At 34.8% G+C, this 27083-nt stretch overlaps 1 protein-coding gene across 1 annotated transcript; it reads left to right on the top strand.

Moving 5' to 3' along the window:
- Positions 1-26828, top strand: LOC133286849 (insulin-degrading enzyme-like 1, peroxisomal). Its single transcript, XM_061484344.1, has 26 exons — positions 1-257; positions 351-426; positions 940-1007; positions 4525-4616; positions 4708-4781; positions 4874-4917; positions 6003-6054; positions 7473-7595; positions 7688-7800; positions 7895-8057; positions 11853-11945; positions 12142-12227; positions 13522-13608; positions 13722-13825; positions 21455-21557; positions 21716-21811; positions 21891-22080; positions 22193-22254; positions 23088-23192; positions 23425-23626; positions 23702-23910; positions 24746-24870; positions 24959-25010; positions 25095-25181; positions 25972-26094; positions 26284-26828. Exons 1-26 carry the CDS (start codon positions 135-137, stop codon positions 26524-26526), a joined length of 2895 nt encoding a protein of 964 aa, XP_061340328.1. The 5' UTR covers positions 1-134; the 3' UTR covers positions 26527-26828.
- Positions 26829-27083: the final 255 nt, after the last annotated feature.

The following is a 27083-nucleotide window of genomic DNA, read 5'->3' as shown; positions in this document are numbered from 1 at the left end:
GACTCAACTACAGTCCACAGGCACAGTGAAGAAACAGAGAAGGGAGATTTTCATCGCGGGTATTGAATCTCAATTCGAGCGTAAGGAACACATCAGGGTTGCGACTCGTGAGAGCGAAGAAGAAGAAGAAGAAGATGGCAGTGGGGAAGGACGACACTGTGATTGTGAAGGCTCGCATCGACAAGAGGGATTACAGAAGAGTCGTTCTTAGCAACTCGCTCCAAGTGCTCCTCATTAGCGATCTCGATACCGATAAGGTTAATTTTCAATTCAGTTACTGTTCCATCGTGTTGATCTAGAAACTTCTCTCTCTGATTTTGTTCGTTCGTTTTTTTGTTTGTTTGTTGCAGTGTGCTGCTTCTATGGACGTTGGCGTGGGTTACTTCAGTGACCCTGATGGCCTTGAAGGACTCGCCCATTTTCTAGGTATTTTCGCTTTTCGTGCATCTCATCCAACTTTGTATATTCTTTTGTGTGTAGATTTATATTTGAATTGGACTTTGTGATCGCTTTGCTATTAATCTGTAGAGGACACCTTGTTTGGAGATTGTTGTGTAGTTAAAATCATATAGGTGCATGATAATTAATATTATATTAGAAGACAGGCAAAGGGGATAGAGGATTTGAGTTTTACATTACAGAATCTGTATATTGATAAGTAGATAAGAAAGAATGTGGACTTCAAAAAACGGAGCTATTTATTGGGGCACTTGGCACGCGCGATGTTAGTGTTGACACTTTGAGATCTAGGCCCTTATGTGGTGCAGTTAGGATAAAAAAAAATGATCAAATTTTAGTATTTGACATCATTGTTCAAACCAAAAAGTTATATTTTGATTGCTTATTATGGTGGAGTGCAGAATATTTATCCGTTTTTATTTTCGGGTTGACATTCATTTAAAGATTTTATTCTGGTCATTTGTATTTTTTTGTTGACAGAGCACATGCTGTTTTATGCTAGTGAAAAGTACCCAGTGGAAGATAGCTACTCCAAGTATATTACTGAGGTAGCATAAAGTTCAGATGTCCCATCCTATTTTATTTTTCCTGTGAAAGATGCAATGGAATTTTCTTACCACTCTTTATGGATGTGGTCGACCGATTTTTTAGCCCTTTTGTCCTATATATCTCAGCTCTTCAATTTTATTCCTCCATAATTTTATGAAGATAAAGAAGTTGAAGGAAATATCCCAATCTTATTGATACTAATGGGTTGGATGTTAGTAGCTGTTCAAAACTTAAAAGAAAGCATTGATTGAAAGGGAGAAACTTATTTTGAATTGCTTGATGAAATTCTCAGCATGATTGAGTATATATAACATGATTTACAATTTCTAATCTCATGAAACTATGAAAATAAGAAAATTATTCAGAAAATATACAAATATAATTTTTATTATTAATAGAAAATATATAACCCCTACTAGGAGATATTTTTCCTAAATAAGATATGCTTTTCAACGTTCCCCTTGAAGCTAGAGCACACAAATCATATGCACAAAGCTTGTTATAGATGGAGTGGCCTTGAGGACTGCGAAAAAAACTTGGTAATGATATCTACAAGTTGATCACAAGAATTAGCAAAGGTTGAATTTGTATATGCTTGGTCCTCTCATTTAAGGTTGAATTTGAGGCGATATGTAAAGGTGCTTTATTATCACAATATAACTTCATAAGATTTACATATCCTAACTTTAACTCACGAAGTAACTCTTTAACCCATATAAGTTTGCAAGTGATCATTGCCATTGTTTGATATTCAGCCTTTGCATTAGATCTAGCTATTACATTCTGTGTATTTCTTTTTCAGGATACAAGGTTATCACCAACAAAAACATAGTATCTTGAAGTAGACCTCATATCAATAGGAAAACCAACCCAATTTGCATCATATTACTCCACAACTTGAGTGTTTCCTTTGTCTTCATATAACAATCCTTGACCCGGAGACTTCTTAATGTATCTCAAAATTTGGACCATTGCATTCTGGTGATCAACACATGAGGACGGCATGAATTGACTCACATTCTAATTGCAAAGGAAATATTTGGTGTAGTTATTTTAAGGCAGTTTAGTTTCCCTAAAAACTTACTATGCCCTCTAGGATCTGAATAAGGTTTCCCTTGATATAATAATAACTTGCTGTTTGGATCCATTGGAATGTCAACAAGTTTGCAGTTTAACATATTAGTTTTTTCCAATATATGAAGGGAAAAATGTGTATCAATTTAAAGGACATAAAGTTGTGTCATTTTAAGTGAGAGAAAGAGATAAATCATGGGAAAGAGAGTGGGGGAAAAAGTTTTAAAGATGTGGGTTCCACCTCTTTGTGAGAGTGAAAGGATGTAAGGTGTGTCATTTAAAATGACACACCTTTTTCCCATATATGAAAAGTATATTTCTCTGTGAAATTTCATTACAATTCCTAAACTTATCTATCTCAATACCAAGGAAGTATTTGAGTTTACTCAAGTCTTTGTTCTAAAAGTGACTAAACAAATGTTTCTTCAACTAAGACATTTCCTAATAGTCATTACTTGTAATTATGTTATTTACATGAACTACTATAAATGCATCGACCAATTGAAATATATTGATAGAAAACTGAATGATCAACTTCACTTCATGTCATACCAGATCTTTGAACAAAAATATTAAACTTAACAAACCAAACTTGTGAAAGAGCTCAGGCCACCTGCCATGAGGCGACATGACTGTGCCGCTATTGCACGCGGTTGATAACTCTGGTTAAAAATAATATTCAGATGAACTCTCTTGAGATTGGATGCCATTGTGCCATTTGCATGCTGAATTTCTTTGGTGTCTTTATTATGTGGGTAAGACTCTCAGTAGGATTCCTTTTCTGCTTAGCAAAGCAAGTAATCTTTTAGAAGGGGCTTAATTGATTAGCTAGTTTGGCATGTAATATATTTACCTAGTACGTGCTTGGGTTACTTATTTTTGTGAACATGGTATCAAGTACAAAAAATTGAGCTTTATACTCCATATAGCTGTGTATTGGTAAAAGAAAAGGGTTGTAAAGATTGCAAAATAATTAAATGCAATTCTTCTGTTATGTTTGTAGAAATCAGAAACTGTTTGAGAGGGGGTGTGTGGGCAGGAAAATTGCATATATTAACTGACAGAAACAAAATTATAATTAGAGAGAAAATCTGCAGATTATGCAGAATGGACTTGAAGGAATTCTAGCACTAAAATAGCATAAAATAAGAATCTGTGTAGAAAAATAAAAACCATGTTAATGTTAGAATGAGTAAAATATTCCATTATTCCATTTATTTTGCTGAAATTCTTTGGGCAGACCTCTACTCTAAAACTTACTGATGCCCTGCTTGAAAGTTGAGTTCATGTTACTGCTAAGTACATTCTACGTGTATGTGTTAACATTAATAAATAATAATTATCACAGTTTATAAGAAAATGGTCAAATCATCTTAGAATGACCAATCTTGTATGATATTTATTTGATAAGTTAATTTATTTGATAAGTTAATTAAAAATGGTCTGAAAATTGATTCTTAAAATTTATTTGATAAGTTAATTTGATATTTTAAGTAGTTTTAATTATTCTCTAGCTATGCTAACTATTTTTAATAGATATGCAAGGATGTGTGAATCTTACGTTCTTGGGAGGTGAGTGTTTCTTTAAGAAACAGGTGTCTTGTGTCCATGTTATTCAACAATGAGTTTAATTTTTATAATAATAATAATAATTATTAACTCTTTTGTGACTGGAAGTGGTAAGGTTGCTTTTTTATGACTAGAAGGTCACGAGTTCAAGTCTAGGAGACAACCTCTTTATAAAAATGCAAGGATAAGGTTGCGTAAATCGATCTTCACCCCTACCTTCACAAAGTCGGGGAGTCTTTTAGCACTGGGGTTTGCCCTTTTTCTTAGTATTAACTCTTTTGTGTTTGCTTAAAATTTAAAAACCACGCCTACAGGACTACTAGTTTTAGAAATTTCTAGGACGAAATGAACTGCAGAAATATTATATTATTTTAAATTCATCTTGCCATGGCTTCACTTTTTTGATTCAATCACATATTATTTTGATTTTGCCATGTTTTTAAATTTGGAGGGTATAGGACTCAAGAATTCTGGATTTTGGTTCTTGTTGGGAGGGGTTAATAATGTGATCTCTTGGGCTCATAAATTTTTCTATGGGTATTTTTGGGAGAAGGGGAAAGGGAAAGGAAAAGAGGGAAAGCTTTATAACTGTAAGACTATGATCATTCTATTGCCAGATATTTTGAGCTATGATTATGTTATGCTTTTAGTTTAATGCATTTCCCCCCAGACTCCCACTTTGCAAGTAGCTGTGTGGATGCAGATTGTATTTTTAAAGATTTCTTTTCTTTTCATATTGTATCAATTGGGGTTTAGAATGCTGAAATAATTTCATTATTTTACTATTTATTTATTAATTTTTAAAGTTATTCTTACATTTATTTGCTAATCTCTTTTGTTTGGCCATCGCTGTGGTCTGCATCCTTGACACAGCATGGAGGAAGCACCAATGCTTTTACATCTTCTGAGCATACCAACTATTTTTTTGATGTTAACACTGATGGCTTTGAAGAGGCTCTGGACCGGTAGGTCCTGCTTTTGTGGTTTTCCTTTTTTCTTTCTTTTAAAATATACTATTGTTGAAATTCTGAGCTTTGGTTATGGTCTGTCTTCCAGATTTGCTCAGTTCTTCACTAAACCATTAATGTCTGCTGATGCCACCATGAGGGAAATTAAAGCTGTTGACTCTGGTCTGCAAATCTTTTTTATTTGGTTTGATGTCTTTAGTATTGTTTTCGTTGTTTCTTATCTGTATACCTTTCCTCTACTCTGTTTCTTACAGAAAACCAGAAGAATTTATTATCTGATGCATGGAGAATGAACCAGGTGCCTGTTATTGCTTTTATGATGCTTTTTTGGGTGTTGTGTGGTAAAGTTGGTTGTTTGAAATGAAAATTCAAACTTGTTGTTATGAAACAGATTTTCCAATAGTATTAACATGGACTAAAATCTCTATTTTTTTAGTATGGAATATAGTTTCAATATTCAAGATTTTTCTGTATCCATCTAGCTCTTCATGATGGCGAGATGCTAAATTTGTGTAAAATGCTATAGATTATGTTTCTAAGCTGTAAATAGCTCATTTATTGCAATCAGTGCTGGACATGGTTATCCAATACATGTGTATGCATTAATTAGACAGCTCAGGATGTGAGGCAGCGGTCATCAGTTGCAGTTTTATTTTTCAATATTCCTTGTTTTTCATTTCTGGATGTGTTGTGTAGCTTTTAATGCCGCTGAGTTGTTGTGTATGATGAAACTCATTGAAACATGTTTTGTTAATTACTGATACTTGAGGCAAGGGTCTTATGAAATAATTTGAACTGAAAATTTGTAGAAGGATATGGAAATATGGAAGAATTACTGCTCTAGATGGATCAGGTTGATAGCAAAGTTGAGGAAAGGGAAGGGGGATTTCCTGTCTTGGCTTTTAAACTCAGATTGACTAATCTCAATAACTTTTAACTTGCAATTGTCAACAAAGTAGATTCATGATTTTTATTAAAAAAAAAGAAGTAGATTCATGATTGATTTCTGATATTCAAAGAAACTGGACTGAGCAGGTGGAGGTGAGAGTATGTGTTCGATCCTCTCCAGTACCATCTTTGGGAGGGGTTTAAAGCTTTAATCTCGGGATTCGCCCCGAATCGGACTAGTCGGAAGCGATGAACCGATTGAAATATTTCCAAAAAAAAGAAACTGGACTGATTTGTTGCATTTCCTGTTCTCGCTGTTTATCTGTTTTCCTTCTCTTCCCCCTTTGTTTATCGTCACCCTATTTGTGGTTTCTTTCTTCAATATGTATTTTGGGTTTTACTGCATTTCAAGTTGTGTTTTTAAGCCTCCTTGGAGAAATATTTATGATCTCTCTTTCTCTCTATTCCCCTTGTGAAACATTACAATCTGTACAGCTTCAGAAACATCTCAGTGCTGAAGATCATCCATATCATAAATTTAGCACAGGTGAGTGATGGATTTAACTTGTACTGCTTGTGGTATTAACTTTTTTTTGGCTATTTTTCCTTTTTGATGGGCATGTGTGCCGAGCAAAATGCTTGTTTTCATTGATGCAACATTAAGTTTTGTATTTTAGTTAGTCAAAGAACTAACACCAAGCTATGAATTTTGCTATGTGTACAAAACCTTTTAAAACATTGTTATATTGATATTTCTTCCTAATTAGAATTTTATTAGTGAAAATAATTGGCTGCTTGATCAATATGATAATGGACGTCAAGAGTTAGATTTTGTAGTTGTTCAGACTTATTTTCTTTTTGCCTTGTTGAGAATGAAGACTGTGGATTTTTTTTCCAAAACATTAGGAAGCATTTCCATGCTGCTTTCTAATCCTTCTCATCACCCGCTTTATTCCTTTTTCAGGTTCATTGGTTTTAAGAATCTGTTTAACTTTTTATTTCAATATGTCGAAATGCATTATTATTATTCAAATAAATTTTGTCTAAAGTGGGGATAAACTATATCGAATATTTTGCTAGAAACTTCTTTGAAGTATAAGATGAATGCTGAGGCTACATATTAGAAATGCAGACTATATGATTTTAGATTTTCTTTGATATTGTTCTTGCCTCACATTATAGCTGCTGACTTCTGAGCCAACTGGAGGATATTTTCGTATAGTTTTCCTTGAGTTAATTTATAGAAATATTGAAGTTCCAAATTTCAATTTGTGCTTTTGAATGAAAATTAACTTTATGTGTGCATGTGCACATGCATGAGTGTTATGTCATTTTATGTTGCACCGACACAACACGATACTCTGATACGTTAATTATAAAAAATGTTAGATTTGGACATGTTAGGACACTTATTGATATTAAATAATATTTTTAATTTATGTAGTGTATATTATATTTAATATTCAATAATTTAACAAAAAAATGAAACTAAACTTATAATACCCATTAATTTTGCAAAGAAACATAAGATGTAAATATTTACTATTATGTTTTCAAATTGAAAATCTTTTATATGCTCGAGTGAGATTTATTCGGTTTCCATTTTTAATTTTTATTATATCAGTTTGATAAAATATTGATCAATTTTTTCATGATATGTAATGAAATTTCAAATATCATAGATGTTGGATCATGTCAGAGTGTCGGGGAGTGTCAGACGCGACACTTTAGGGTTTTTAAAGTGTCGGTGTAACATAGATGTCATTGATATGGTTTTGCATATATGTGGCTCTGGTGATTAGTGCTTAAAATTAAACACAAGGATGCTTAACTTTGTTGTAATTTATCCTAAACAAATTTTTTTTGTCCAAATTAAGGTGTAACATTTGTCATCATTATCATGGTTGTAATCTTCTTCTGTTTATAATCATTGCTTGCAGTGCTCTAAAATATCTGTTTTGTTAGGTAACTGGGACACTTTGGAAGTTAGACCAAAAGCGAAAGGATTGGACACAAGGAATGAGCTTATCAAATTCTATGAAGAAAACTACTCTGCCAATCTAATGCATCTAGTTATATACACAAATGGTAACAGATAATTTCTTTACAAAATACTGGTTCAATTGATTATTTATTTTGAAATGGCTACAACACAATAAATTGTGCATGGATATTTTCAGAAAGCCTTGATAAAATTCAAAACCTTGTGGAAGAAAAGTTCCAGGATATTAGAAACACCGACAGAAGTTGTTTTCGCCCAGCTGGTCAGCCTTGTAAATCAGAGCATTTGCAGGTTTACATCTTCTATTTTTGACTCAATGGTAAATTCCAACTAGCTCCTTCAGCATTGATTCTAATGTATGTTCTATTTTGGCTTTCTGTTTTAGATTCTTGTCAGGACTGTCCCAATAAAACAAGGTCATAAATTGAGAATTGTATGGCCAATAACCCCTGAAATTCATTATTACACAGAAGGGCCATGCAGGTATCTTGGTCATCTTATTGGCCATGAAGGAGAAGGGTCTTTATATTACATCTTGAAAACATTGGGTGGGTACTGTAAGTTTATCATTTTTCTTTGAAATGTTGCTTGCCCTATTTGAAATCTGATCCTTCTATTTTATATGAGATCTTAAAATAATGAAATTTTAAAAACATTTAATTATATATCCACATTTCGGAATGCTGCCTTTTCCCTAGTCCACTCTATTTTTTCAAATACGTTAAAACTGGTTTTAAAAGGAAATCAAAGGAGGATGGACTGGATTCATTTATTTTTGAAATAGTTTTCAGAGAGCCATTTTTTTCTAGTTCTATTATTTCTAAGCATGAAGCATGCTCTTGTTCTTTTCCTTTTTTTTTTTAGTGATCCTTTTTTTATCTCTTAATTCTGTTCTCTAACAATTCTTTCACCGGATTCATTTATCCTTTTTCTAGTTCTATTAATTCCACCTGATGAGCCGTTAGATAGCAATTATTACTATAAATGCAATCGTTGACAGGAGACTAGCTCCTTTACAATCCAGACATGAACGCAAGACAGTAACACCAAGAACAGAGCCACAACAACTCCACACTCTAAATACAGACTCAACAGCAACAATGACAGTAATTAAACGATAGTGCAGAATTGCAAATATAACAGCAGCAGAAAAGGATAACAGAGATACAAGACTCTTAATAGAAAGAACAAGAGGAAAAACTCCACTCCAAGACAACAACCTACCCTTGAGAGCTTCCATATTTTCTCTCCTAATTCCCGATTTTCAAATAACAATCAGCATAAAGAAACCCTACCCTAAACATCTATATATAACTAATTCCTAACTAATGGGCTTGGATACTTTATTAAAGGCCCATTAATACTTCCCCTTCAAATTTCACTCTGTCCTCAAGGTGAGAAAGGAGGACATGTAATGTGAAACAAATACCACTCGGTTCCATTCCTTACAGGTCACCCTTATCCTTGATAAATTTGGATCCCTTCATAACTCCATCATTCATTCTGTTCGAGGGACCATTAATAGCAACACCTTGAAGTTAGGCTTACATACTCCTTGGTTCTTCATCCTATGACCGTGGCACTTCCATTGTATAAGCCTGGGTTTGCTCCATTGAAAGTTGTAGCTCTGCTATTGAAATTGCTAAAAAATTATGAGATGCCCTATAGTCAACCGAGATGGTGACCCTCATCCCCTGAATCTCGCCGCATCCCTTAGAAGTAATTCTTGCCATGCTATGCATACTCAAATGAAGGGCCCTCCCTCCTCTTTCTAGGTACTTATTTCTTCTTCCAGTGTTGATTCACCCGCTCCCCAATAACATCTCGTGCAAGCGTTGATTGTGACAAACAAGGTTAGGCGAGAACGGACCATCGCTTCTGAAATACAAATTAAGGCTCCACTTGTCCGCCACCTCCTCCCCTGCTAGTCGTCTGAAACAAGAAGTTCTCTGTTCATCGTTGGTAGCGTCATGGCTATCTCCACTGTTTGACGCATGTGAGCCCCTCGTTCGCCATTCCCATTTCCAATATGGTTAGAAGGCCCTTGGATTGATTTGTAAGTGTGGCATTGACTTAATGAAGACTTGGGCCCGCGTGTGGAATCAGTATTGGGCCTAATTGGATTGAAGGCAGACCTATTGTCTATCCCAAGTTCATTTTGCAGATCCATAGTGGTTGCAATGGATTGGGTATGGATTTTGTTCAATAAGGCAACCCGTGTAAACTAACCCAAACCCGTTCCATTATTCATCCCATACCCAGGTTTTCTCTTATTTCTGCCTCAACCTCCTCTTCTTTCTTTTGATCTTCTTCGTATTCTTGTGCTTCTTCTACTTTATCCTCTTCTTCTTTGATTTCTTTTGCTTTTTCTTCTGCATCTTCTTTTTCTGCTTCCTTTTCTTCTTCTTCCTTTGCTTCTGTTTTAGCTTCTAATTCATCCATTTCTTTTTCTTTTTCTGCATCCGCTTCTTCTTCTATTTCTCCTTTGCTTTCATTCGTATCTGTTTTGGATCTCGTTACTACCACTTCAAAAACTTTCGTGTCTCTTTGCTTCTTTTTTCATTAGAGCTTTTTGCTTCTCTTCCCAAGCATCCATGATCTTTATCATCTTCTGAAACAACTCAATGACCTCTGATGTACTTGCCTTCTCCAAAGCTTTAAGATTCATTCTTATTTGAGACATTTTTTTACCCTTACATATTTGGAACAGAAAGCACTCCCAAGATTGAAAGTGCTTTGATACCAAATTGATGGAACCTCAATTTGATATAAATGTTGAATATCAGTAACCAAGAGGTATCATTGTAATCCTTGTTGTGTTAAACTACACAACATTGGTTCTATTATATAACAAACCAAATGAAAAATACAAAGAGATACTTAATATATGGGACTTCTATACCACTATTCTAACATTATTCTTAACACTCCCCCTCAAGCTGGAGCATATAGATCGTATGCTACAAGCTTGTTACATAAATAATACTCCAGTTAGGAACCAAAAACAACAGTGCTACATCAACGAAAACAATTACATTAGAAACCAGATACAAATTAACAGACAATAACATTAGAAACCAGATACTGATTAATAGACAATTACATTAGAAAGAACAAGAGGAAAAACTCCACTCCAAGACAACAACCTAGCCTGGGGAGCTTCCCTATTTCCTCTCCTAATTCCCCAATTTACAAAGAAACTTCACCCTAAACATCTATACATAACTAATTCCTAACTAATGGGCTTAGATACTTTATTAAAGACCCATCAGGCTTCTATGCTTGTATTATGTGAAAGTGAAACTCTATTTGTAGTGTATATGAATACACTTACCTGAACCTAATAGTTGACTTAGAGCTTCCAAAACAATCATCTCTCTCTCACCTTCTTTTCCCTCGGTGCCTCTCTTTCTACATCGAATGAGAGCCAGTTAAAAACTCAGTATTCTTAACATAATGGATGGCAAGTCCTGATGCCAAAAGCGCATAGAAAAGTGGCTAAATAGAAAGTTAGGATTTTCACAAAAGAGTAACCCTCTGGTACTAAATTTCTAATTCTCAAATAACAAAATTCAACACCCAGAATAAGGGTCATAAGCACCCTTTATAGACTAATTACAAATTGATTCAAAATTTAAAAATTTAAAATCTTAAAAATAAGAAAACTTCCTAAAATAAATATAATAGTAATTAGATTCTAAAAATAAATAAATAATTACAATTAAATCATTCAAAATACTTCCCAAATCTTTAACCTTAAATCACGCCAAATGTGTTGCTTTCCTTTTTTTCCCAAACAAATCACAATCACATATGCTGTTTTATTGGACTTGGATTCGATTGTAATTTGTTATATTTCAAATCATTGTCTCTTTCAACAATTGAGTCATACTTATTGGGCCACAACTCTAGTTGACTACGAGCTTCTTGAATCAATGATTGGCCATGTGCAATGGGCCAACATTAAGTGCATCAAGTCCTTTTGGCTGTCTTTACATTCATTATGGATCTATATATGATCCTCTGGAGTCTGGTAGAATGTTATTCTGATACATTTGTATAGGAGGGAGGTTATATTTACAACCTCTTACAACCAAATCTTAACTGTTAATTTCCATCAATCTAACGGTTATAATTTATTGAGCTATATTTATTAATTAATTATTAATTCTCAATAAATTATAACCGTCAGATTGACGGAAATCAATGGTTAAGATTTGGTGTAAGAGATTGTAAGTGAAAAGAAGTTGTAAATATAACTTTTCTCTTTGCATAGACATATTCTAGATTCTATACTTTATGAGTTGTCTCATTTTACCAAAAAAAAATAATCCAATATGCAGGATGGGCTACAGGCTTGTCTGCGGGTGAATCAGATTGGAGTTTGGACTTTTCTTTCTTTAAAGTTGCAATTGATCTTACTGACGCGGGTCATGGTTAGATTTCTCTTTCCCTCCCTCTTATCTCTTTTTTTCTCATTTGTTGTACATATCTCTCTTTCAAAAAGTTTTACCATGTTTACTTCTTTTGATTTTTGATTTTTATTTTTTAATATTTTACTGACTTTAAGTTCTGTTAAGCTTTGTTTGTTGGTTCTGTAAACTCATTGGTATTTTTGGCATGGATTTGTAGAGCACATAGAAGATATCGTTGGGTTGTTATTCAAATACATTGAGCTTCTTCAACAGTCTGGTGTTTGCAAATGGATATTTGATGAAGTATGGATATAGGTTATGTGTTATGGTTTAATATATCCTCTATTTTTTATTTTTTTTATACTTGTGTCAATTCTTTTCCTTTTCCCAAGCAAATATTAATTATTATTATTATTTGTAGGGCCTAAAAATCTTCATTAAATAAAGGATTTGTGTTTTAATTTAATGTCAATTGTCTATGTAATTTTTTCAATACCTTTGTTAAGAAGTATTTATTGCAATCCCATCCTCTTTTCCTGTAATAATCTCTTCTTTCTAATAGTTTTTTTCACAAAAAAGTGTAAAAACAATGAGTAAAAAAGTGAAAAAGCGGTATGTGGTTTCAATTTTTTATGTCTGGTACACTACTTAATTTGTCCAATGCACTTAGGCCCACTGAAACATATTAGACTATTAGTGGTGCTTAGATGTTTTTCTGATTGTTGTGATTAATGTGGATCTGTCAAAATAAAGGGAGATATTCAGCTTTGATTATATGAAGAGCTTCTAGTCTAAGGTAAAGAGATGCTTTTCAAATGTCTGTGTCTATACTATGACAGATATTAATCAGCTCTTTTTCAGCTTTTTTTAGCCATTTTGGACTTCCCAAGAATGACCAATGGTCTCTTTTAATTGTGTGTGTTTTTTGTTGAAATTATAGGGTTTAGATAGAAAGGGAGGAAAAGAGAAAACAAATTCTCAATAATAGAATATAATATTAACCTATGATGTGTAATAATGTGTTACAAATAGAAAGCAGTTACTGCTTTTTATACTATTACAAGACTCTAATCTTAATCAGAAAAGGAAACAAATCATGAAATATTTTGAAATATGGAAACCACTCCTAAGAGATCATCTAAGATATTATAAATATTCTAAGATACAATAATGATATTATGAGGTATTTTTCTGACAATTTTAATACCTGAACATTTTTGTGGATTATCTTGCGTTTTTCTTTTTCTCTTCTATTATTGAAATCTCTTTTTCAAATAATTTTTTTTTTTTGTAAATAATCACTTGAAAATAATGATTGCAAGTCTTAAAATATTTTGTTATAAAGTATAGATTAAAGTGACTTGTATTTAATTAGGCTTCGATACAGTTTTGAGTGTTGATATGATACTACTTGCTATCGCTATCTTCATTGGTGATAGTGAATTTCCTCTATGCTTCATTTGTGGTAGTAGGTCTACAGTTTGCTGTAGGTCTAACCGTTGAACCACATTAGATCAGTATTGATTTCTCTTCTCTCTTTTTCTGTTTGAGCACCTGGTTTCATCAGATTATAATGCAATTTCCCATGTTCATGAAGCTTTCAGCTGTTTGTGAGACCAAGTTTCATTATCAGGACAAAATCCCTCCTAGTGATTATGTCGTTAATATTGCATCAAATATGCTGGTACTCCCTTTTATTTTCTTTTGATAAATAACTTCTCAGTGAAGTTGTATGTTGGTTGCTTGAAATCCTCTTCTTGAAAATCATGTTATCAACGGATCTTTGTTATTTTGCAGTTTTATCCTGCAAAAGATTGGTTGACAGGATCATCCTTGCCTTCTAAGTTTAGCCCAAGTGTTATCGAAATGATACTAGATCAGCTTTCTCCAAACAATGTTCGGTAAGTGTACTACAATATAAGCTGTAAATTTATCTATGTGAAGTATGTGAAGGACCAAGTGTGTTTGGATTAGCTTTTTTGGGGATATAATTGCTTTTTTTGGCGGCTTCCTAGAGAGATTTTAAAAACAGAAGTGATTATTTGATTTATTTACTCAAAATTAATCTTTGCCAAACATGCTACAACTCTCCTAAAAGCTTGAGTGGTTATTTGACGAAAAAGATTAAAGTTATTGAGAGATGTAAGACAAAAGGTTTTCTGATTTGATACTATTTGATTTACACTGAAAAGGTATATTTATATAAGAGTAAATGAGAAAAAAAACGGAAACAAATTCAAATCCCTATTAAAAGAAAAAATAAATCTCTAATCAATTGGCTATAAATCAGAGATATGATTGCATCCCAAATAAAAAACGGAAAGATTCTAATCCTGATTTTCTCTAGGTTGTTAGTAGCGGCCCGTAGCGCCGCTAAACCGCTACCGTAGCGGGTAGTGGCGGTCGGCCGCTACAAACCGCGACGCTACGCGACATTGGCCGTAGCGGAAGGTAGCGGCATAGCGTAGCAGCAATACCTCTACCCGCTACACCTGCTACCCCGCTACACCACTCCCATGTTGGAATTTGATGGAGAATCCGAAGATGATGATGATTTTCTTTATTAGTTCACTTCTTGTACTTGGCTATTTGACAATTTTATTGTTCAGTTGTGTTTAATTTTGGATCCTTCCTTTATGTTCCTTGTATTTGACATTGATTGTGGAATTATGTGTTTGGGTATTGCCTTGTTTCTTGACTGTTAGTATAATATATGTGGAATTAATACTTCACCGTAGCGGTAATACCGCTACCCGCTACACCGCTATACCATTTTCGGGGTCGGCCGCTACTGGCCGCTAACTGCTATTGACAACTATGGATTTTCTACACTCCCCCTCAAGTTGGGAGGTAAATGTTGATTATTCCCAACTTGCCAATTAGGTCTTCAAAGGCTGGCCTATGTAGGCCCTTAATAAGGATATCTGCAATCTGCTCTTTGGTAGGAATGTACATCATACGTACACTTCCATCATCTATTTTTTCTTTGATAAAGTGACGATCAACCTCCACATGTTTTGTTCTATCGTGGCTCTGATAAAACAGAGAGGCTTCCAGTGTTATTTTCACCCCACACTCACTAGTCGTGTTTAACGGAGAGTGGTTCTTTTTTTTTTTTTTTTTTTTTTTATAGATTTTGAGCAATACTGACAGCAGCCTTATTATCACAATACACTCTGACAGGTAGGGAAAAAGAGATATTCAATTCCTCAAGGAGTCTTCTTAACCAAATTCCTTCACAAATACCATAGGCTAAAGCCCGAAATTTTGCTTCTGCACTGTCCGGGCAACAACTGTTTGTTTCTTACTTCTCTAGGTCACAAAATTTCCCTAGACATACGTACAATATCCTGAAGTGGATCTTCGGTCCAATGCAAAGCCAGCCCAATTTGCATCTGTATATATTTCAATCGTCCTCTTGTGTCCCCTTTTAAAGAACAATCCTTGACCAGGGGTGTTTTTGAGGTACTTTAGAATTCTATAAAATGCACTCAGGTGTTTTTTCCTGAGGAGAATGCATCAATTGACTAACCATGCTAATTGCAAATGCAATATCAGGCTGAGTGTGAGATAAGTAGATCAACTTCCCCACCACTCTTTGATACTGCTCTTTGTCAACTTCTTTCCCATCTTCAATTCCCAATTTAATATTGGGTTCAACTAGAGTCTCTGCTGACTTGCTCCCAAGCATTCCTGTTTCTTGTAACAGGTCTAGATTATATTTCTTTCGAGTTAAAGAAATTTATGCATTACTTCGAGCAACTTCCATACCCAGGAAATATTTAAGAGATCCAAGATCCTTCAGTTCAAACTGATCAGCTAAACACTTATTCAAAGAGCTTATCTCTTCACAATCATTACCTGTGACAATTATGTCATCAACATAAACAATGAGAATAGCAATTTTACCACCATTAGAGTGTTTTAAAAATAAAGTGTGATCAGTCTGAGCTTGGAGGAATCCTCTTCCCTTAACAGCTTGAGTAAACTTCTCAAACCACTCTCTAAGGGATTGTTTAGGACCATAGAGAGACTTCTTCAACTTGCCTACTAAACCTTCTCCTTTTTCAAAACCAGGTGGTGGATCCATATAAACTTCTTCATGTTGATCACCATTCAAGAAAGCATTCTTTACATCTAATTGTTGCAAGGGCCAACTAAGATTGGCAGCAAGTGATAAAAGAACTCGGATAGTATTAAGCTTGGTAACAAGGGCAAATGTCTCCTGATAGTCTATCCCATGAGTCTGAGTGAATCCTTTAGCAACCAATTTGGCCTTATACTTGTTGATGCTGTTATCTGCATTAAACTTTATTGTGAACCCCCACTTGCAACCTACTGTTTTCTTTCTTCTGGGTAATGTTACAAACTCCCAAGTTCCATTCTTGTTGAGCGCATCCATTTCTTCATAGACTGCATTCCTCCATTTTGGATCATCAAGTGCTTCTTGGATATTTTTTGGTATTTTTGTACTGTCTAACATAGTGTTGAAAGCACGAAAACATGGGGACAACTTTTCATACGTGATATGATGAGAAATAGGATGAGCAGTACAAGATCTAGTATCTTTTCGGAGAGCAATAGGCACATCTAGGTCGACTGTATCAGTGTTGCTAGAACTAAGACTCGAGTCAGAATCGTGGCAGTCTAGAGGCTCCTGAGGTGATTCTCGCCTGCTGTAAAACTTTCTCCATTTATCAAGAGGATCTCCATTGACTGACACATTAGCTCCCCCTGTCTTTTTTTTGATGACTCTCTCTGTCTCCAGCAGCAAAGACAAAACAACATAATCATTTGGTTTCCAAGACTTATCTTCATCTACCCTAATAGACTCCCCCTGAAGAGAAGTCGAACGAAAAGAAAGATTTTCTCTCATCAAATGTGACATCCATAGAAACAAAAGCCTTACGAAGAGAAGATGAGTAACACTTGTAGCCCTTTTGGTTAGGAGGATATCATATGAAGACACATTTGATAGACTTAGGATGGAGCTTGGACCTTTGATGGGGAGGAACATGTACAAAAGCCACACAGCCAAACAACTTGGGAGGAAGGGAAGAGTGAGCCCGAAAAGAAGGAAAGGTGTGGGTAAGACAAGATAAAGGAGATTGAAAATTTAGGACATGAGAAGGCATCCGATTGATATGGTATGCTGCAGTCAAGACAGCTTCCCCCCCACAGATATTCAGGGACATGCATGGTAAACATAAGAGCTCGAGCAACTTCAAGGAGATGTCTATTTTTTCTTTCAGCCTCCCCATTTTGTTGCGGGGTGTTAGGACAAGAACTTTGATGAAGAATATCATGCTGGGTGAGATAGTTTCCAAGAACAGAATTAAAATATTCAGTACCATTGTCAGTTTGAGGAATTTGGATTGAGGTTTGGAACTGAGTTTGAACCATAGCATGAAAATTTTAAAAAATGGATGCAGCATCAAACTTATCCTTTAGAAGTTATACCCAACATACCCTAGAGTGATCATCTATGAAAGTCATAAACCAACGAGCACCAAAGATATTTTTTTCACGGGCGCTGGACCCCTATATCACTATGAATCAAGGTAAATAGAGAAGAATCATGATGGGCTCTAGGAGGATAACAAACACTAGAATGTTTTGCTAACTGACAAATATCACAAGAAAAAGAACTGGGATTTTTATTGATAAATAAGTTTGGCAACAACTTCTGAATATAAATGAAATTTGGGTGTCATAACCTACGATGCCACAACGGAACATCATTACAATCATCAGACAAACATACCGAGTGATTCACAAATTTTTTTTCTTCCTAAGGATCTTTTTCAAAATAATAGAGCCTTTCTCCCTTTCTATCACTGCCAATCATCAGTCCTGAGTTCTGTTTCTGGAAATCACAAGCATCAACAGAAAACTTGGCAACACAATGTAACTCAGAGGTAAGTTTGCTGATAGAGATGAGGTTACAAGTAAGAGAGGGAACATGAAGGACTGAGTTCAAAGTAATGTGTTCAGAAAGTTTAATGGATCATTTTCCAGCAATAGTAGAGAAGCTACCATTTTCTGTTCTTATTCGTCATTGTTGATAGTAAGGGGTATAAGAACAAAATAAGGTTGCATTACCTGTCATATGATCAGAAGCCCCTGAATCAAGAATCTAACGACTACTATTATGAACATGGAACGCCGTACCTTGTTGTGCAACATTGCTGGATGGAAATTTACTTTCAATCAAATTGGAATCGAATGTATCCAATTCAAACACAGAGGAAGCTAAGGCATGAGACATGATACTCTCTGAGTCATCCAAGGTAGCAAACTTGGAGTCTGATACAGAAACAGTTACAGAAGTGGAACTGTTTCATGCCCAACAGTAGCAACAGTCACTCTCTTAGTTTTTTTTCTTGGATAGCCATTGTTCGAAATAAAAGAAGTCTCCAATCACTGATTTGAGCCTTCAAACAGATAGGAAAGAGGGAGACGAGCCGAACGAGACCTCTCTGAAACAGAACAGAGCACTGCAGGGAGGCGCGTGGCTTACATGCACTGTATGGTGAAAGACCAGATTTTGCCTTCTACAGTGATTCACAGCCTTACTTAGCTCTTGGGACTTTGTAGGAAGGGAAAAACAGCTTTAACAATGGTTGAAGGTTGAGTTTTCCGGCGATATGCCGCTTGTTTGACAGTGGTTGTGGTGGCTGAGTTGTTTCAAGACCAACCTGCTCTTGATACCATATTAGGAGATGTAAGACAAAAAGTTTTCTGATTTGATACTATTTAATTTACACTGAAAGGGTATATTTATACAAGAGTAAATGAGAAACGGAAACAAATTCAAATCCCTATTAGTGGAAAAAATAAATCTCTAATTAATAGGCTGTAAATCAGGGATATGATTGCATCCCAAATAAAAAATGGAAAGATTCTAATCCTGATTTTTTACAAAAGTGTTAGGTGGTGGTTCATAAATGGTTTCATATCTATCAGAGTTTGGTAAGAAGTAGAGAGAAGTGAGAGAGAAGAGATCTGAGAGAGCCATTGAATTCACTATATATTGCCATACTGAAACTAACACATCGAGGCTCTATTTATAGAGCACAAAAATGACTCAGATCTGAGTCAGCAAAATAACAAACACTATAACAAACTTAACATACTACAAAACAGAAAGACTGGTAGAGATCTAGTATAACCACAAGTATAATAACATCATCAAAGCTAAACAAAGAAGCTAAAGCTAAGTGAGCTATATCACTAATATACTCTGGCAAACTCAAGGAGGCATAGATTGAAAAAGGGAGCAATCCAAGACCCTGAGTTTGGACCTTAATTCAGCAAATCCATCAAGTGACAAAGCCTTGGTAAGGGTGTCAGCAACCTGATCAGAGGAAGGAATAATGATTCATTTTGCTTCAATTGTAACTGTTCATAGGCCATTAACTTAACTGCTATGTCATCCACGCCATATGCCTTTTCACATCCATGAACACTGAGAATGAACGAATTGTAATGTGAAGGAAAACCTTCGAGTATGTGCTCGATTTGATCCTCTGCCTACATGGATTGCTTATTGCCTTCTGTAACGCTAGGCTACTTTCAGGATCAATGACTGGCCCCACATATTAACACAAGACTTTTCAGCGTGCTTTGTCCTCATTCACACACACTTCCTAAGAAACTTCTCAGGAGGTCACTTATCCCAGAATTACTTCAAGTCAAACACGCTTAACTATGGAGTTCTTCCATTATGTGCTACCAAAAAGTAGATTCATATTACTTTTATAGGTAGTACCTATTAATTCTTGTAAGTCATCCTCAACTGTAAAGTCCCATACGTGCACAGTCTCCGGATCCCTCTCGTTTGGGTGTTGATTCGATTCATTCATGTACCCCTCCTACCAGAACATTGTACGTTAGCTCTTCCACTAACCATTCATTCAATTGCACGTTAGCTCTTTCACTAAGCATAAAATTGTCACCGTCCGGGATGTTACACCTTCAACGAGTTACAAAGCGTGTTTGATTCTGGACAAATACTTAGAGATTGTCTTGGTACCTTTCTTCAACGTGCGAAGCTCAGATATGAGATTTCTTGCTTTGGACTTCATCATTCCATGAAACAATTTGTGGATCTTATCCCAAGCTTCATGAGAATGTTTGACTCCTAGGATTTCTTTCACTATAGATTCAGAGAGCGTGGAAAGTAGCCAAGTTAACAGCAACTGATCTTGTGTGAGCCAAGTGACATACTCTGGATTTACCGATTCATTGTCTCGATATTCTTCGGTGAGAAATTTTAACGGAATTTTTGAATTTACCAGGAATCGTTGGAGCTGATGTGTTGTAATTGTCATCTCTACAATCTGATTCCAGAATAAGAAGTTGTCCTCCGTGAGATTTGGAAGAGATTTGGAACTTTCTCCATTGAAGGAGTGTGATTCAAGCTGAGATTCGAGTTGTTATTGTTGCGATTTTCTTGAGAAAATGATGTTGTGGATCCATGAGTGAAGCAAGAAATGGATTAGGCCCTCCAGATGAGAGCTCTGATACCATATCTAAGTTTGGAAAGAACGAGAGACAAGAGAGACCGAGAGAGAAGAGATCTGAGAGAGCTATTGAATTCACTGTATATTGCAATACTAAAACTAATACATTGAGGCTCTATTTATAGAGCACAGTAATGACTCATATCTGAGTCAGCAAAATAACAAACACTGTAACAAACTTATCATACTACAAAACAGAAAGAATGGTAGTGATCTAGTACAACCACAAGTATAATAATATCAGCAAAGCTAAACAAAGAAGCTAAAGTTAAGTGAGCTATATCACTAATAATATCTAACAAAATATATTATATAAGACTGTCGCTTTATGTGGCTTGCAAGAGCAAGGCTATAATTATAACTTCTCAAATGAGCTTGCAAATTTTCATTTGATTGAATCATATCATTGGATACAAGTCAAACTCATTTTTTCCTCATTTGCAAGTGAAAATTCAATAATCAATTACTGATTGATCTGCTTGGTACTCTGTCATGGCCTTTTTTATTTTTTAAGAAAACCTATAAAAGGACATTTAAGGCTGATCCAATGAGCAAAGGTTGTGTTGTAGTGCACATTATTTAATTTGGTTGTAATAGAAGACATTCAAAAAAATAAAATAAAAATAAAAGCAGACTCAATAGGCCCATTTAGGGAAATTAAGGAGTAAACTATACAATTTGATTAGTTTTCATTGTGAAGATTGGCTAACATAGTGGCAGATTGAGCACATCATATGCATGATGCCACTTTTGCATGCCATTAAATCCTGGTTGAACTTAATATATTTGCAAAGACATTTATCCTGTATTTGGGGCATCAGAAACCTATCAACTAGTGCTTGGAGTTCAAATTACAGCTTTGTTGATTAATGTTTCAGTTACTTGCAGAAAGTTAGCTTTTCTTTTTAATAGTTTCTATTTGTTATTATTGTTGAAACTTTTGTATCGGTGGGGCTATGGCTTTGTTATGATTGCAGTTAATCTAACTCATTCTATGTCATGCAGAATATTTTGGGAGTCCAAAAGTTTTGAAGGACATACTGATAAGGTGGAGCCATGGTATGGAACTGCATATTCCGTTGAAAAGATTACTGGCTCTGCGATTCAGGTCTGTGTTTTTATGAACCGTTATGGTTCATTTTTGGACTGGATTATTAATTTGAATGGTTTTGTTTTTGCACTATGGTGTTCATTATGTTCATTAGTGTTGTGAAATTGTCATGAAAGAATGGAACTTGATAGTCCTATATACGATTGTATTTGCAGGGGTGGGTGCTTTCTGCTCGTGATGAAAATATGCATCTTCCAGCTCCGAACATATTCATTCCAACTGACTTGTCACTTAAAATTGTGCAAGAGAAAGTATGACATATTTCAATTTATTAGTATTTATCTATGATTTTCCGTGTATCCTGATTAAATTATTAATATTTTTAAACAGGTAAAGTTTCCAGTTTTGTTAAGCTGGTCATCTTACTCAGCCTTATGGTACAAGCCTGATACATTGTTTTCCATACCCAAGGCTTATGTAAAGATTGATTTCCATTGCCCATATGCTGGAAACTCTCCTGAGGCTGAAGTTTTGACGCATATTTTTACACAGTTATTAATGGATTACTTGAATGAATATGGTGGGTTGCTAGTTTTAGGCCTGACCTTGCTTATTCAAAGTTATTTCTGAATTAATGTCTACTCGGTTGCTAAATACAAGTTGGAGAAGTTCTTACCTTATTTCTTGATCAGCTTATTATGCTCAGGTTGCTGGATTATATTATAGCATAAATCACACAGATGATGGTTTTCAGGTATTATGTTTAATATAATTTAGTTTGCTAGATTGTGATTTCCTTATTAGATCAGTTATTAGTCTATAAATCAATAACGTGCAGTCTAGTTCAACGGTATTAACTGTATCTCTTATTGTTACTGTTTTACCTTCACTATTTTCACTGTTTAACTTGGTGTATTTTATTATTATACTTGTATCCACAGGAGACAGAATTTATCTACTGGTTTTTGTAGTATAACCACTTATGGTTACTTAGTTAGAGTTTAGTTGGGTTATTAGCTGGACCCATGACTCATTAGCTGAGTCCCTTTCCTTTTTTATAAATAGGACGAGTGTCCTGTCGGATGTGTACCCTTTGCCTTTTCATGAAATAAGATAAGAACCTTTTTCTCTCTTCATCGTCTTCTTTCTTCTCTCTCTCTCTCACACTCATTGAGCTTACTTTTAGCTTCCATGACTTCCACACAGAACTTCAATAAAGGGTAAAAAGAAACCATGATTTCAAAATACAGTTAATATCCTTTTTAATGTTCACAAGTAGGATAATCATATCTTTGAAAGCACAATATCATTTTAAAATTGATTGTTCAATCAAGGAGGGACATTGTTGACATATAATTTGGAAGGACTCTTCCGCTCTTTATAATGAACTAGTTTTATTTACTATCAACTCTTCTTCTGTTTTTTAATTAAATCTTCAAGTATCTGCTATTTCTTTGGCTGCTTTATGTGATAAAATTTGTGTGGCATATAAATGAAAATAGTAAACAGAGGAGCTCTTTGTTCCTCTGTCTTTGAATGAGTGTGTTATTTCCATTCTCATCATTACAATCACATTTTATTCTTCAGGTAACTCTCCTTGGTTACAATCACAAGTTAAGGATTCTACTTGAAACTTTAGTTCAAAAGATTGCAACATTCGGAGTGAAAGCTGATAGGTTCTCAGTTATCAAGGTACTATATAAAGCACTTCTCAGATGACATTTGGTCCAAACATCCTTGTCCTTTGAGGATTGAATTGATTTTTCATAATAAGAAAATATGTTAACAAAAGAGCAAGAGCTCGTGTACAATATTTGTTCTATAATTTATGTATGTCATATTTTTTAAAATAAAAAAGTTGTCTTGATTTTTGTATTTATTTAATCATTTATTTATTTATCTATTTGGTATACCCTTTTATCAGGAAATGGTAACCAAGGAATACGAGAATTTCAAGTACCAACAACCCTATCAGCAGGCTATGTATTATTGCTCTTTGATACTACGAGATCAAACCTGGCCTTGGAAAGAACAACTAGAAGTACTTCCTGATCTTCAAGTTGAAGATCTTGCTAAATTTGTACCAGCGTTGCTCTCAAGGACCTTTATAGAGTGTTATATAGCAGGTTCTTAGGCCTTTCAGTCCTTTCTTGGTTGGCTGAGTTACTTTTATTTCAATTGGATTGAAATTTTATGTTCAGGAAACATTGAAAGCCACGAAGCAGAATCAATGGCTAGGCACATGGAAGATGTTCTCTTTAAGTGTTCAAAACCACTATGCAGGCCTTTATTCTCATCTCAGCATTTGACAAATCGGGTTGTTAAGCTTGAAAGTGGCATGAATTATTTCTACCCTTCAGAATGTCTTAATCCCGATGATGAGAATTCTGCTCTTGTGCACTATATACAGGTGGATTTGCTTGTCTGTGATAATTATTTGTTATACATTTGGATTTCATTGATATATCCAAATATTATCATTTTGGAGAGGAAAAACTAGTTGTTTACATTATGCCTATTTTGGCTGTGTCCAAAGTTTCATATCGGTGCCAACAAATTCTGCATGACTTTGGTGGAGCCTAGGCCTTAAACAGCTAAACTGTTTCTAAAACAGTATATTGCTAATTTGGTTCTTTAATGTAGTCATGAATATGGACTCTGGTTGAAAATTATCATGTGGGGAATCCTTACCTTCATATTAAATTATTTGACAACCCAGTGTTATCCTATTTGCACCCAATGCCTCTATCTAGGATCATATTTCCCTAAAATTTTGTCATTCTTCTTTATCTACCTTCACCATGTTACATTTTACTTTTTTTAGGTCTTTTTTACATTTCCAATGTGAAGTAGACCATCCTTCCTACTGAATAAGTGAAGTGTTAAATTTCTCGTAAATTTCATTTTAAAAGACCTTGCTTTGAATGGATTTATTGAAAAAGATATTGTTTGATCCATGTAACTGACCCTATTTAGTGGGATAAGACATTGGTTTTTGTTGTTGTACTTCTGTCCTATAATATTTGAATTGCCATCGTAGCTTACCCAAAAAGGTCCTTGATGGAAGTTTTGTTACGTGAGTTTTCATTATTTTGTGAGCCTCCAAAGTTCTCAGTTTCTTCTGTTTATATATTAGACTTGTACTTTTCCCCTACCTTTTGGCCTTGTCATTTGATTAGATTAATTGTTTATCATTGTATTTTTTGAAGCCATTGTTGCTTGTAACCTTCCTAAGGAATCTGTAGGTTGGTCGAGATGACTTTAAGCTGAATGTTAAACTTCAGCTTTTTGCCCTTGTTGCGAAGCAACCAACCTTTCATCAGCTTCGATCAGTTGAGCAGCTGGGGTACATTACTGTGCTCATGCAGAGGTATGTCGATCTGTAGAATCCCTGATATCCATTTTCAGCATGAAAGAATTGCACTTTTGTTTTTAACTTCGGTTTGGAACATATGTAGGAATGATTGTGGTATACGTGGACTGCAATTTATCATCCAATCCACAGTAAAGGTATTTTCCTCTTTGGAACTAATCTAAAATAATTTATAATTTATGACCTTGTTGCTTAATCCTAGTACTGTACTTGCTTCCCAGGGTCCTGGAAACATCGAGGAGAGAGTTGAGGCATTTCTCAAGATGTTTGAGACGAAACTTCATGAGATGACAATTGATGAATTCAAGGTTTGGTAGTTTGTCCTAATGATATTATTTACTTGTTCCCTAATTATGATTGAATAAAGAATGCTCCTTTGCCATAATTTTGGTAGATAGGCCAGAGCTACTCCTTGCATGTGAGTTTTGAATTCTTGTTGCAAGCATGAACTAAGAACAGGGATCATGATAAAGGATATCTTCATTTTTGCTTGATGTGCACATTCACGTACAATGAGCTTAGGAGCTCATGTGCGTCATCATTTATAAGTAAGGACAGCAATATATGCACATCATTTAGTTTAAATTCAGTTTTACGCTATTTCAATCGATTCACAGGGACTAAGGTGAGTACTGCACAGGATCCAATCCATATGCAGGACTGATGTAAACCCAACCTGTTGACTGAATCACTACTGTATACCGAAAGAGGAAATCAATACTGTTCATTATTATGCTATTCTTAAGTACCATTTATTACTGAAACTAAACTTGAATGTGTTGCAATTTGTCACCTGAAACGTGTATAAATGTGCAGTAGAACCGAAAGCATTGAGGTATCACAAATCTGTGCTTGCTGGAAATATTGCTACTCTCTTATGATCAATGATCCACGAGTATTTTGATAAGATCAATTTGGGAGGACAGTTAGAATCTATTATATGTGATTAGGTTATTTCTCATTTTCATGTATATCAACTTGGCTATGGCATATAACAGGGCTTGGATTATATTTATTGTTAGAGACTTCAAAACCAAACTTGGTAATTGTGTTCTAAATACCAGTTATTCATCTGACTTCTGAACTGCTTGAATGCAGAGCAATGTAAATGCATTGATAGATATGAAACTAGAGAAACACAAAAACTTGAGGGAAGAATCAGCATTTTTCTGGCGAGAGATTAATGATGGTACTTTGAGGTTTGATAGGAGAGACTTTGAGGTAAGAGTCTTGCTACTTTTGTTTCTGTATATATGAAGGTTCCTTCAAGGAGAAAATTTAGGACTTAATTTGGACGAATTGACTTAAAATAAGTACAGAAACTCGGAAGATATACTCTAAAAATGGTATTTTGGCCATAGCATTACACTTCAGCTGAATTAGTGATTCTATTTTGTGGCTTTGGAACAGGTCGAAGCATTAAGGCAGCTCACTCTTCAAGAATTGATAGATTTCTTCAATGAATATGTCAAAGTTGGTGCACCTCAAAAGAAGACATTAAGTATCCGAGTCTATGGGAACCTCCATTCTTCTGAATACAAAGCAGAAGCTTCAGAACCACACTTGGCTAAAATAGATAATATTTTCACTTTTAGAAGATCACAGTCTCTTTATGGTTCATTTAAAGGACTTTCTGGGCAGATGAAATTATAGGGAGCGAATCCTCTATGTTTATAAACACTTCCTCACCTTAAAGAAATTCGTAAATGAAAGAACACCAATGGCATCGGACACTCTCATATCAGCTTGGACAAAATGTTCGCCTTTTCAGTTCATGACATGAGGAAGTGCTATTTATTTGGATTTGAATGATCAGAGTGATGATTTACAATGAGACGAATGGTATCAATTCCATTTCTGGTCTCTAATGTAGATTAATCAAATCATTTTGTAATTTATTATATGATTATTTGCTCAATAAATCACACCAAATAGGTTTTATTTTTTATTTTTTATTTTGTTGTTTTGAAAATAAAAACACTATTTTTGAAAATCGAATTCAAACCTGTCCCAAGTCATTTTTTATTAAAGTCAATTTTTACTCATTTACTGTTTTTTCTCAACTTCTAGTTGTAGATCTACCCCACAGGATTTAGTGATTTGCATACTTCAGAAAATTATTGTGTGGACCCACATACAGCTATACAGTAATTTGCTTAGGTTTCCCATCGAAGATGTAATAAGCGAGAGTACTGTTGAGCCACGTTGAA

The sequence above is a fragment of the Gastrolobium bilobum genome, unplaced genomic scaffold (genome assembly GCF_033153095.1).
Source record: "Gastrolobium bilobum isolate Gb01-03AN ecotype WA unplaced genomic scaffold, APGP_CSIRO_Gbil_v1 utg3261, whole genome shotgun sequence".
In the NCBI taxonomy this organism is placed as follows: domain Eukaryota; kingdom Viridiplantae; phylum Streptophyta; class Magnoliopsida; order Fabales; family Fabaceae; genus Gastrolobium; species Gastrolobium bilobum.
Note: the sequence above shows the minus strand (reverse complement) of the source record. Positions and strands in the feature narration are given on the sequence as shown.

Bases quoted from the DNA above. Each gene is read 5' to 3' on its own strand.
- LOC133286849 (XM_061484344.1), top strand. From the start codon at position 135: ATGGCAGTGGGGAAGGACGACACTGTGATTGTGAAGGCTCGCATCGAC. The intron at 13,609-13,721 runs GTACTCCCTTTT...GTTATTTTGCAG, and splicing joins ATATTGCATCAAATATGCTG to TTTTATCCTGCAAAAGATTG. The intron at 26,095-26,283 runs GTAAGAGTCTTG...GCTTTGGAACAG, and splicing joins TTGATAGGAGAGACTTTGAG to GTCGAAGCATTAAGGCAGCT.